Source organism: Morus notabilis, unplaced genomic scaffold (genome assembly GCF_000414095.1).
Source record: "Morus notabilis unplaced genomic scaffold, ASM41409v2 Scaffold442, whole genome shotgun sequence".
Classification (NCBI taxonomy): domain Eukaryota; kingdom Viridiplantae; phylum Streptophyta; class Magnoliopsida; order Rosales; family Moraceae; genus Morus; species Morus notabilis.
The window spans coordinates 642453-654206 of record NW_010358595.1 but is presented as its reverse complement, the minus strand read 5'-3'; the positions used below and the strand labels follow the sequence as shown (position 1 = coordinate 654206).

Below are 11754 nucleotides of genomic sequence, written 5' to 3'. Positions count from 1 at the left end.
CAAATCAATTGTTGTCAAAAATTTGTCATGATCTTTAAAGAAATAATTAAGACCGTTTTATTTGTGACACTTAGGCAGACAATGCCTTTTGTAGTCAATGGTGGCACCCCATGTCTTTAATTATTGAAGGAAAGAAGGGAAGGTCGTGAGCTTTGGCTTTCTTGCAATAATAATGTGGCACACCATATATACTTCCTAGAGTCTGGTAAGAATAAGGCTAGACGTCGCAATAGTTGATCTTAATTATAAGATAGTTTGTGTACAAAGTAACACCGTTAGCTTATTTTTATTTTTGCAAAAAAAAGAGACAAATACTTTTTTAAACGGTCTGAATCTAAATTTTTATTTCTTATTATTGATTAATATTCTTTTAGTAAAATAGCTATATTAGTCAAAAGAATAGTAATAAAAAATAATAGTAAAAATTAAAACTCACGTGCTTTTAAAAATAAGTTCAATAATTTTTTTTTATTTTTATTATTATTTTTTCAATATATTTGTACAAATAGTGAACGATAAAATATAAAAAAAATAAAGTCAGTACCATCACTATTAGTCAACTGACATACACACTTTTTTTTTTCTGAACCAAAAAAAAAAAAAAAAACTCAGGGCCGGGGATTTAAATTCTATACCTCCGCAATGGAGAGGAGTGTAATAACCTACAACCACACTATAATATACATACTTATATACCAAATTTTGGAGTAATTTTAAGTCAACTAAGGCACATATATTTGGTACGTATACAAATTTTTGGATGACACAATAAATCCTTAGTATTTGAACTAGAAAATAGGTACTACAATTTTTTTTCTTTTTTCTTTCTTTTTTTTTTTTTTTTTGCTACATCAGTTGATAAGAAGAATTTTGTAGCATAGGGTAGTTTACTATGATAAAACTTTATTGCCAGCTAAATTGGTCGACAAAAAGAAACTTTAAGAAAAGAAATGGGTTTTGCATCGTAGCAGGGATCTGAGGTTCATCAACATCGCGTTATACCAAGTTGTAAGTTGAAGGTTATTGGGATAGTAGATAATATTGGACCATTTTCAATGACTGATCTGTAATTCATGGCTCAGAAAAGAAAGAACAAAAAACACTAATCAATTATTTATAATTAGTTGATGACTTGAACACTTTAATGTTTTCCTTTGGTACAGGTCAACTTACTAAAACATGGATGTTCCTCCACATGCAATGTATTAGGCTTTTTTATCGCCTTATACTAATAGACCCATGTGACTGACCACTATCATGAGAAGTAGGTAGGTGCAATATAATAAGCATTTCTCATTTGTTTAATGCATTAATTATTAATTTGAACCTAATTCTACTTCTTAATCACACGTTGGTAGACCATTAGTGGGTTGGTATAGCGATAATTATAATGTCTGTTTTTTTTTTTTTTAACTTTTAAGATGTGTCAAGAGTTTGATACTTTATAGTCCATTTTAAGATTCTTACCAAATCAATGTGTTATATGACACTAAATGTGTGATGATATGAGTGAAAATTGAACCAATCTTTTGAGTAGTTTAAGTGAAAAAAAAAAAAAAAAAAAAACCGTAGATGGAACGCAAGCGAGGCCATTTTGCTGCATATGGTAAGAGGCCAGGCAATCGAATACAAGGCAACATTTGGGTCTACATCTACAAGAATCAAGGTGAAGTTGACAAAAAAGTATGTGTAGGGAATAAAGGCAAGTGCATTAATGCCCTCCCTCTTGTGTATACATATCATATGTTCACCCTCTTTAAAGAAGACAACCGTACCCCATTTTAAAAATATCTTTTAAGTGCCAAGTACCCATAAAAGTTGAAAGGTTGACCCTAGAATGTCCACAAGTATTTTGTGATAAACATAATGATTTTAATAGCTTTAGGATTACCTTTCCTAGGTCCAACTTTTTCTCCATTGTTTTTTGTGCATCATCATGCACTATATAGAAAGGGAAATTGAAACCAAGGATTCCTTTTATAACTCCAGATCTCCGATTATTGTGTAGTATGTTCGCGAAGTAATTTCTTATTTTTTATTTTAATTTAAATTTTATTACAGTAAAATTTTTTTAGAAATAATTATATTTAATTTTTTTATTATAGTAAAAAAATTTCACATAAAGTCACATCTTAATTCGAATTAAAAATTTAAATCAACAAACTAAACGGACCTTTTATAACTCTAAATCTCTGACCGTTATGTAGTATGTTTGTGAAGTATATATAATACGAAACCATATACTTGGAATCCAAACTTCAAATACCAATCTTATCAACAAAAATACTAGTTAATAACGTGATCAGCAGAATGTAATTTTTTTTTTTTTCATTCTTTCATTTATAATAGAGTTAGTAGTATATATGCAGTTATCTACACACACATAGAGCGAGCAACTAGCACAAGTCATGCTGTTGGGCATCACAATATTTTTGTGCTACAAGAAAATTATGTGTCCCTAAAACTTGTCGTAATATAGACTTTTAAGTTTATTAATCTAATTTCAAGATATAATTGATAGATACTATTTGCTTTTAGAAAGTGGTAAACATTAATGTTGATCAAAGGGACAATAAGCTTTATATATACGTTGGCAATTCACATGCTTTTGGGAACAATTTCAAAAAGATGCAAATGACTCATGTGGCACTAGGCTAATGTTGTGGCCTCTTAGTCCTTAGTGTGTTTTGACTAACAAATTAAAGGTTAGAAAGCCTGGAGGAAAACACCACTCATTCTGTGATGAAAATTTGATTTTAACATTTGACCCTGCCGATTATTCTCCATAACCTCTAACCCCTTTTTTTTTTTTTTTTTTTTTTTTTTTTTTTTATGAAAATATTGTATAATTAGTCAGCACACATGTGCGTTCAACGCCAAATAAGATAATTGCGTACTAGCCGTTTGAAGCGAATGAGTGGCATGATTGCTGCTAACAAATTGCACCACGTTGATTTGGTTAGCATCCCAATGATTTGGGATTAAAGGGTATGCCTATTTGACTTTGGATTCCAGTTTCCGTGTGTGATATGTGATATATATGTGTGTATATATATATATATATATATATTCTTTCCGATCTTTGGCTTATCCATGCATGCATCAAGAAGTATTGCGCTTCTATATTACCGGTATGAAGCTCACTTTCTCTTCATATATGTCAAACCCTACAAACAATATTGTATTGAACGCTCAATTTTTTTATTCAATGCTAGTGATATGTACAATATTTGAGTATACGAACAAGACATGTTTTTCAATTCAATCATGTACGCTATTTGCCTCATGTATCAATATATATATCTAAGTGTTTGCCGAATAACATTATAGTAACCCTCTCTCTCTGATCATCTAAACCCAACTAGTCTGTTCAGATGAAAGCATGAAATTAACTTATTATTAATTTGACTAAAAAGAGTATTAATAAAAAATAAGGAGTAAAAATCTAGATTTATGAATTTTTAAAAGGTGTTTGTTTTATTTTCCCTAAAAAAATTGAGCCCAATATAAATATAAAAAAGGAGAAAATTACTATACTAAAATGCTATACTAAATGCTCTTTGAAAATGTCCGTCCATCTTTGTTGAGAAGAAAATAATGTAGTAGTACGATACTAAAAATAGTCTATTAAGATAATTTTCGGTGAATTGAGTGGCATAAATATTAAGGGCATGTTTAGTTTACTAATTCGAGTTTTTAATTTAAGTTGAGATGTGACTTTATGTGAGAGTTTTTTACTGTAATAAAAAAGTTAGATGTGACTGTTTTTAAGAGCTTTTTACTGTAACATACTCAAATTATAAACTCAAATCGGTGAAATGAACGAAACTTAAATTTGTGCATTTTAATGATATAAAATAAAGATAATATTTTTTGAGTGACATTTCTGTATTTCTCAAAAAAAAAAAATATCAGCAAAAAACTAAAATTGCCATATTTTTTTTGAAAAAAAAAATTATTTTATAAATTTGAATGTACTGGCCTACTTTACACTTAAAATTGGCTTAGGTTCCTTGGATTCCAAAAAGGGTAAACTAAGGCAAGTGCTAAGACCGAGAGTGTAGATTAGCCAAGAATCTAAACATAATATTTATTTGTCATATCTATCTAACGGTAGTTATAATCTTCAGTGGGACCCAACAAAAAGGTCATAAGAATGTCTGTAATTGGTCGGTGTTGTGCAGTTGTCCAACAGTCTCACTAAGGCCCGTCACAGTGTCTCTTAACATGTTCGCCCCACAAACAAATTATAGTTGCTCTTTACAGCCACTAAAAGCCTTCCCATTTACAAATGCTTTTTCCAAGTTTCAACCAATTCTGTTTCTTCCTTTAGCAACCAACAAACCAACCTCCGATGAAAAGACGCTCTTTCTTACTAGTATCAAATTTTTAAGGAAATGTTGCTTCTACACCAACAGGTTATGATAAGGTTCTACTTGAGGTTTACACTTCTTTAACACCAAAATCAAATTTTTTGGGGGAAAAAAAGAAGGAATAATGTTGTTTTTGATGGTCTTTGGGGATGAAACACAGCGTACACAGTAGTATCACTGTTTGTAATCATAGCGAGGACAAGTGAAGATTTCACAGGTTTTAAGTCCAAGCGTCGGATATTTCAAGACTATAATGAGCCGGTTGAGAGGATTATTGAATAATATGAACACCCCTAATATCATGACTATATTTCTTGACTCAAATTTAGTGGACGTTTGGTTCACAGATTCAGAATCACGATTCAAAATCATTCTTAGTTTACGTGTATTTTTTGTGAGAGAATACACTATAATGAACCACGAATCATGATTCGAATCATAACACGAATCCTCATACTAAACACGTTGTTAGTAGCTGAGAGTCAAGGGAGGAAATCATATTTATTGGCTTGATGAGCTTCTTCTATTTTAAGTCAAATAATGCAGAAAACAAATTAAACACAATAATGTGCATCTTTCTTTTTGCAAAGATTACGATAAACGTACCCTAAAAAAATTAGGATACATGCGTATTTTAAGTGTCGAGATTTTTGTGGGTTTAAGTTGAGAATTTGAGTTGAAAAATAAATTTATGTGAGAGAAAACACTATAACAAAAAAATTGAATATGAATTTATGTAAAAAAAAAAAAAAAAACACACTAGAGAGTCGGCAATTTCAGTCACTTTTTTCAGTCGAGTATGCAATTTAGTCACTTTTTTTTTGTTGTTATATGCGTTCGTTTGAAATGGAGTTATCAAGCAATAGTTTGAATAGGTTTGTAGTTTAAAAACCGCAAGAGCAACATCATTTTGAGCACCAACGAATTAACTTTGTTTGAGAATGAGTTATATGGATCTCCTCTATGTCGTAATCATCGTTTGTTCAAACGCAATTGAGAGTTTTAATTTCCTTTTCTTTTTTTTTTTTTCTGAGCATTTGCTCCTTTCAGTGTCTCTGTTTTTCTAGTATTTGTGAGCAAATATGCACATCTACATATCCATCTATCTTTCTATATAAAAGGCTAAAAAACTATGCGTATTATTGTTACTATTTTAAAACGAAAATCAGCACTTCATTGGAGCTTGACAAGGTCTCTCATTGACAATAAACTGAGATATTCCACAAGGGATATAGTTGAAAACAGAAGGCATCATAACAACGAGACATTTTTTTTTTTTTTGCTCATCCATAACAACGGGACATTGTATAATGTGACAACAATGGGAAAAAAAATGTGCAAAACTATGGGCTACTAAATTGCCCGGCCTGGGAACATAACCAACGCTAACAGTCACCAATGGAAATAAATTCTTTAAAAAAAAGAAAAAAAAAAGAAGAGAAGACGAGAGGGAATAACTGCTGCGTCTTTGACACTTTGTTTTATGGAAAACTTTCAAAAATACCATCAATAAATTGACACTATTTTATTTCTACCGCTGTTGTTAAATTTATCTTATACTACTAATAACTTGTAAGTAATCTTTTTATAACTTGTAGGTTACTTTCATAATCTGTAAGTTATCTTTCATAAGTTATCTTTCATAATCTGTAAGTTATCTTTTCGTATCTTTCAAATTATTTTTCGTAGTGGTATTAAAATTTTATGTTATGACATAAATAATAGATAGAAAAAATAATGGTTAAACATGAAATTTTCTTTTTTTTTTATTCGGGCCTGAAAAGGGCTTTGATGGGCTCCTCCAAGAATATGGCAGGACTAGGCCAGGAATCATGAGAGATGTAAAAAAAGGGGAGAAATAGGAAAATTGGTCAAGACTTGAGATGAATTAAAATTAATAGGTCAATAGTTTACATAAGTTAATCACTAGGCTAAAATACTGTTTTCGTCCATAATTTGTCTGGTTATGAACCATAACTTGACAAGTTATTGTCCATAATTGTCCACAACTTGTCTGGCTATGAACCATAACTTGACAAGTTTATCAATAACTTATCTGGTTATGAACCATAACTTGACAAGTTATGGTCTATTAATTTCTATAACTAAAAATTGACCTATATACTTTCTTAAGCTTTTCATATTGACATATTTTCTACAATTTCTCTAAAAAAAGGCACGTTTAGGAGGGCTTTACGCAGATATCACGTACTTATAGATCGAGCTTTGCTATTTAAAAAAAAAAAATCTTGCATTTTTTTTTTTCAACAATGCATTTAGAACACTAAAAACGCTCTTGATATATCATTCCAAGATACAGATTATAGTCACCAGGGAACGACCAAGGGGCCATTGTGATAAGAAGAAATATGGCAACTAGCGGTAATCGACCGTGTTACCAATGGTTTTCTTGCAGGAGTTACAAAAGGAAGAACAAAAAAAAAAAAAAAAGCCAAAAAAAAAAAAAAAAAAAATCATAGGCTGGCGCCTAGCCTTGGAGATGAAGACCAAGGCAAGATCTTCCTTCTGTGGAACATTAGGTGAGCTCCTCGCAGCATTCCGGAACGCATTGCACCTCCATCACCATTGGTGTGTTGGCCTCCAAGAAAAGAGAGAGGAAACAATAAGATCTATCTAACCAAAATAAAACCTTATACTATATGGTTTAATGGAATAGCCATATTCCTAAAAGTAAGTTACTATTATGTTTGGTTGAGTAAGAGAGGTTTTTTGTTGAATAGCTATTCAACCAACGTTTGCATACACATCGGTAAAGTGGATCATCATAATAGTCATCCCATTTTAAAACTAATATTAATTAAGTCATTTGTATCCTTAATTACCTTTCCTAGTATTATCTTAAATTACCCTCCCCACTATCATAATTTAAAAACAATAGGATTTTTAGTGCTTTTGTCCCTTAAACTTTGATTGAATTGGCAAGTTATCCCCTTAACTTTATAATTAAGGTTAAGGTAAATCTTGTGGAGTGCTCCTAAGTCAATGAGTGGTGTTCAAAGTTGGCAGAAAATGTCCTTACACCCGACTTGATATGCTCCAATCATTGTCCAAAAATTTCAGTATATTTTCCTTCAAACAAGTTCATGTAATGTGTACAAGCAAGAAAGTTAATAATGTGTACAAGAATGTTTTTATATAAATCATATTTCAGGGGCAAAATGAACCATTTTTAAAATTGAGAGTACGTTGAAACAAGGTAAATGGGTATTTACGAAATTAACCATAACTTTAACTCAAATCATATTTTGCCACGTCACTGCTTCTGGCCCCACCGTTGGATCAATCGTTTAGTTAACCTTTGGTAGTTTATTTTCCCTCCAATACCAGAACGGCAGGACTAAAACCACCATGTCCGATCCATCAAGAATTCAAGATCGTTCCTTTTATCTTCCACCGCTCTATATAAACCCTCTCCACCACTCCTGTCCACTCACTCACTATTTACATCACCGAAAAACTCAGAGAGAGAGAGAGAGAGAGAGAGAAAACAAACGCTTTCTAGAGAGAGAGAGCGAGAGGCAAAAAAAAAGGAAAAACCAGAGCGAGGGAAAAAGAAAGAAAGAAACTTTGACAAACAATGGCGGATCAACACGATCAAGAGCTCGTTCAGAAACCAGACGTGATTCAGCAAAACCCTCTCGAAGCTCCTCCGGAATACTCCACGGAGCCGCCGGACTTCTCAGTCCTCCGCCTCGACCACCTCGACAATCACTCTCCCTGCGCCAACTGCGGCTTCTCCGGCGCCGGCACCGGCACCGGCAACCGCAACGGCAATTCCCTCAAACGGCCTTCGCCGATCTCCGTCAACTCCCAACAACCCAAGCCCAAGAAGCTCTCTCTTGACGACCCCATCACCACCACTCCTTTCCCTCTTCTCCGCCGCTGCGTCTCCGACGCGTTCCACCTTCCTCCTCCGGTTCAGTCTCCTCCAGCTTACGCTCCGGCCTCGGGCATTTCTTCGAACTCCTCGCCCAAAACCGCGCTGAGTCCCGAATCTGTCACGCCCTGCTCGGCCACTGCTCTGCCTCCTCGGCCGCCGCCGCTCCGGCGCAACAACTCCGCTCCCATTCCGTCTCCGACGAAGTCGCTCTCGAGGACGTCGAGCTCTAATCAGTTTGACAGCAAGACAGACAATTCAAAGGTAATTCAAACGTGATTTCTTCTCTATCGTTTTTCTTTTTGTATGATTTCACGTGATTAATATCATGGTTAATATATAATCTCTGAAATTAACAATACTTTCGTGGTTTAATTTATATTTATATTTCCTCATCAGGGTTTCTTTCTTTTTTTCTTTGGTCTTTTTTTCTCTATTAGTATCATTGTTTGCTGTTACATGGGTAGTTCTTAATTTTTCTTTTTGTTTGATTAATCGTGTTTAAATGCTTAATGTCTGAAATTAAGGTCACTTTCTCGGTTTAATTTATGTTTCCTGATCTGAATACTTCATTTTATTATTAGTATTATCATTCTTTTTTTTTTAATTTTAATTGTATTAATTTCTTGGCCATTACATGGTACTTCTTGATTTTTCTTATTTGCACCAGAATATGAAACATGGTTAAGAAGGTTAATCTCTTAAATTAGCGCCACTTTTATGGTTTGATTTATGTTTTATAATCTAGGCTATTCTTTCTTTAACTATTATCATCATCTTTTTGTCTAAAATATGTAGATTCATTCAATAGTCTCATTTTCTTTCTTACTATTCTTGGCCATTCTTGATTTTTCTTATTTGCTTCAGAATAAAATGTAATATGTTGTTGCTTTTTTTATTTGATTGTTTTTTTAAAGAAATGAAGTTTATTTTTGGTGCAGAAGCGGACAAAGATAAGGAATTGTTTGAAGGAGATGAGCATGTGGATGGAAGAGTTAATGGGAGTTGAACAATCCCAGGACCAATCCGAATCACTCGTTGACGAAGAAAATGGAGGAGTCGAAACGACAACATATCATGATAACGACAAAGAGAACGCCAATATTACTAAGGTCCGGTTTGTTTCTCGTCTCTCAAAAAGTTTTTCTTTTTCCTTTTTTTTTTTCCTTCATTTATTATGATATTATTATTATTATTATTATTATTTTTGAATTTGACTCTCAAAAGTTTCGTCGTTTAAGGATGCAGTAAACTTTTTTGACGTCGTCTTTAATTTGATGTTATTTTGGCAGACTTCTGAAGCCGAATTTGAGGAGTCTCTGAGCGTGGAGAGAGATGGGAATTGGCTAAACATTCACTTCAAGTGTCACTGTGGAAAGGGATATCATTTCCTTCTTGCTGATGGAAGTTGCTTCTACAAGCTTATGTAGATTCAGATTTTAGTTCTTAAGTTCTTTTACAATTGTCGTTTTGATGGTTTGGAAGCAAAGATTTCTGGAATCTGTAAACTGTGAATAGAATGATTGTGAAAGCGTGTGGAAATTCTTCAATGGATGTCTTAAAGACTTGGCTTTCTTTTCATTGTTTTTCTTTTCTATTTGTGCACAATTTTCTGTTCAACAACTTTGTCCATCTCTTTTTCAGTGGCCAAGCATTTAGCAAAACGATATGTATATCGAAAAAGAATCAAGTACTAAGTTCCAAAACAGTTCATCTAGAGTTGGAATTCCTAAAGACCAATGTGTGTCAGTAATCACTATTTTATCTCTCTTTTGGGTGCACGAAGGGTGAACAGAGGAAAGCGAACATAAAATTTTGCCTATTTTATCTCTCTTTTGGCCAAGCATTTTGAGTGTTTCTCCGAGATAAGTTTGGGTGATCACGCCATCCTTGATTAAACTTGTTGGAGTAAAGATTATTCTGTTGCCTATTAAAATTTCCCAGATATTGAGCGTGCTCCATTTGTACCTGTGCAAAAGGGTTGTCAGCTTGACATTCAGAACTTTGGTGAGATCCGCTGCAAAATTCACACACTGGAGAGAATGTTTAGATGACATTGGTTGTCAATTGAGTCTTTTGCAATTGTTTGGAAAGAGAAGCAATTTGGGCAGTCAGATTAGTGATAGCATCAATCTCATGTAGTCCGGGTGTCTTCTTTGGTATGCTTCTTTCACTAGGTCACTGGTAATTATTGGTTGCCATATCTTCTAGCAACTCATATGCTTCATCTTCGATTTTCTTCATGAAGGCTCCCCCTGCAGATGCATCAATCAGAGTTCTTGTAGTGCCGCTCAACCCATTGTAGAAATTATGGACTTGCATCCATTTAGGTAGACCATGACGAGGACATCTTCTCAGTAACTCCTTGTATCTCTCTCATGCTTCATATAGAGTTTCACATTCATATTGAACAAAATTGTTGATCTCAATGCGCATCTTCGCTGTTTTAGCCAGTGGGAAAAACTTAAAAAGAAACTTCTGAACTAAGTCTTCCCAACTAGTAATCAAATTTGGCGGCAGTGAGTTCAACCGACATTTTGCTTTATCTCTTAAAGAGAAAGGAAACAAACGAAGGCGAAGAGCTTCATCATTAACTCCATTGTATTTGACAATATCGCAAATCTCTAGAAAATTTGCGATGTGAGCATTAGGATTTTCTAGAGCTGAAAATTCGGGCCGCCCGGCCCGGCGGCCCGGCGGCCCGAAAGGGTAGTTCGGGCCGGGCCGGCCCTAAATAATTTTATATAGGCCCAGCCCGGCCCTAAGGCCTGATGGGCCGAGGGGAGGGGCGGGCCGGGCCGGCCCGAATCGGCCCGGCCCGAGCATAATTTATAAAATATTAAAAAAAAAATAACGAAATTTATAATAAATAGTGAATATTATAAAATTTTAATGAAATAAGACTTTATTTATGTATTTATAACTACCTCATTAAAAACCTTACCAAGAAAAACCCATTGGGATAAAACCTTGGTAAGGAAAAAAGAGTGCAGTATTATTTTTACAGTTACAATTTATATTAAGAAACAAAAATATCTAACTGCCTGCTACACTACTCCCCGTATCAGAAGCATCATCGTCAATGTATAAGTTCTGAAATTGATCCATTAAATTGCTGTCTTCGGCTGTGTGTTGCATTCGCAAAGAAGCATTTTCCCAATCTTTTAGACATATTAGCACCTCAACCATTTCTGGAGTCAACAAAGTCCTTCGTTCTTCAATTATCCTCCCAGCTGTGCTAAAGGCAGACTCTGAAGACACTGTTGATACTGGAATAGTCAAGACATCACGTGCTAATATTGAAAGTATTAGAAATCTTACACCTTGTAGCCTCCACCATGCCAAAATTTTGAAATTATCATCATTATCAGCACCATCTATCACCGAGAATTCTGTCTCAAGGTATCTGTTAAGCTCCATATATTGTGTCGTCGTTGGTGTTGATGGTGGTGGCATGACACTCGGAGTCGCAGTTGATGATGA

General features: G+C 34.1%; 1 protein-coding gene and 1 non-coding gene across 2 annotated transcripts; both read left to right on the top strand.

The window, feature by feature from the left end:
• The first annotated feature begins 7840 nt into the window (after nucleotides 1-7840).
• Nucleotides 7841-9752, top strand: LOC21404823 (proline-, glutamic acid- and leucine-rich protein 1). The gene is made up of 3 exons (XM_010092801.2): nucleotides 7841-8535; nucleotides 9213-9383; nucleotides 9564-9752. Exons 1-3 carry the CDS (start codon nucleotides 7972-7974, stop codon nucleotides 9699-9701), a joined length of 873 nt encoding a protein of 290 aa, XP_010091103.1. The 5' UTR covers nucleotides 7841-7971; the 3' UTR covers nucleotides 9702-9752.
• Nucleotides 9753-10603: 851 nt separating this feature from the next.
• On the top strand, nucleotides 10604-10707 carry LOC112090568. Its single transcript, XR_002901712.1, has one exon. It is a non-coding gene; the product is annotated as a small nucleolar RNA R71 (small nucleolar RNA).
• The last annotated feature ends 1047 nt before the right edge of the window (nucleotides 10708-11754 follow it).

Bases quoted from the DNA above. Each gene is read 5' to 3' on its own strand.
- LOC21404823 (XM_010092801.2), top strand. From the start codon at position 7,972: ATGGCGGATCAACACGATCAAGAGCTCGTTCAGAAACCAGACGTGATT. The intron at 8,536-9,212 runs GTAATTCAAACG...TTTTTGGTGCAG, and splicing joins GCAAGACAGACAATTCAAAG to AAGCGGACAAAGATAAGGAA. The intron at 9,384-9,563 runs GTCCGGTTTGTT...TTATTTTGGCAG, and splicing joins AGAACGCCAATATTACTAAG to ACTTCTGAAGCCGAATTTGA.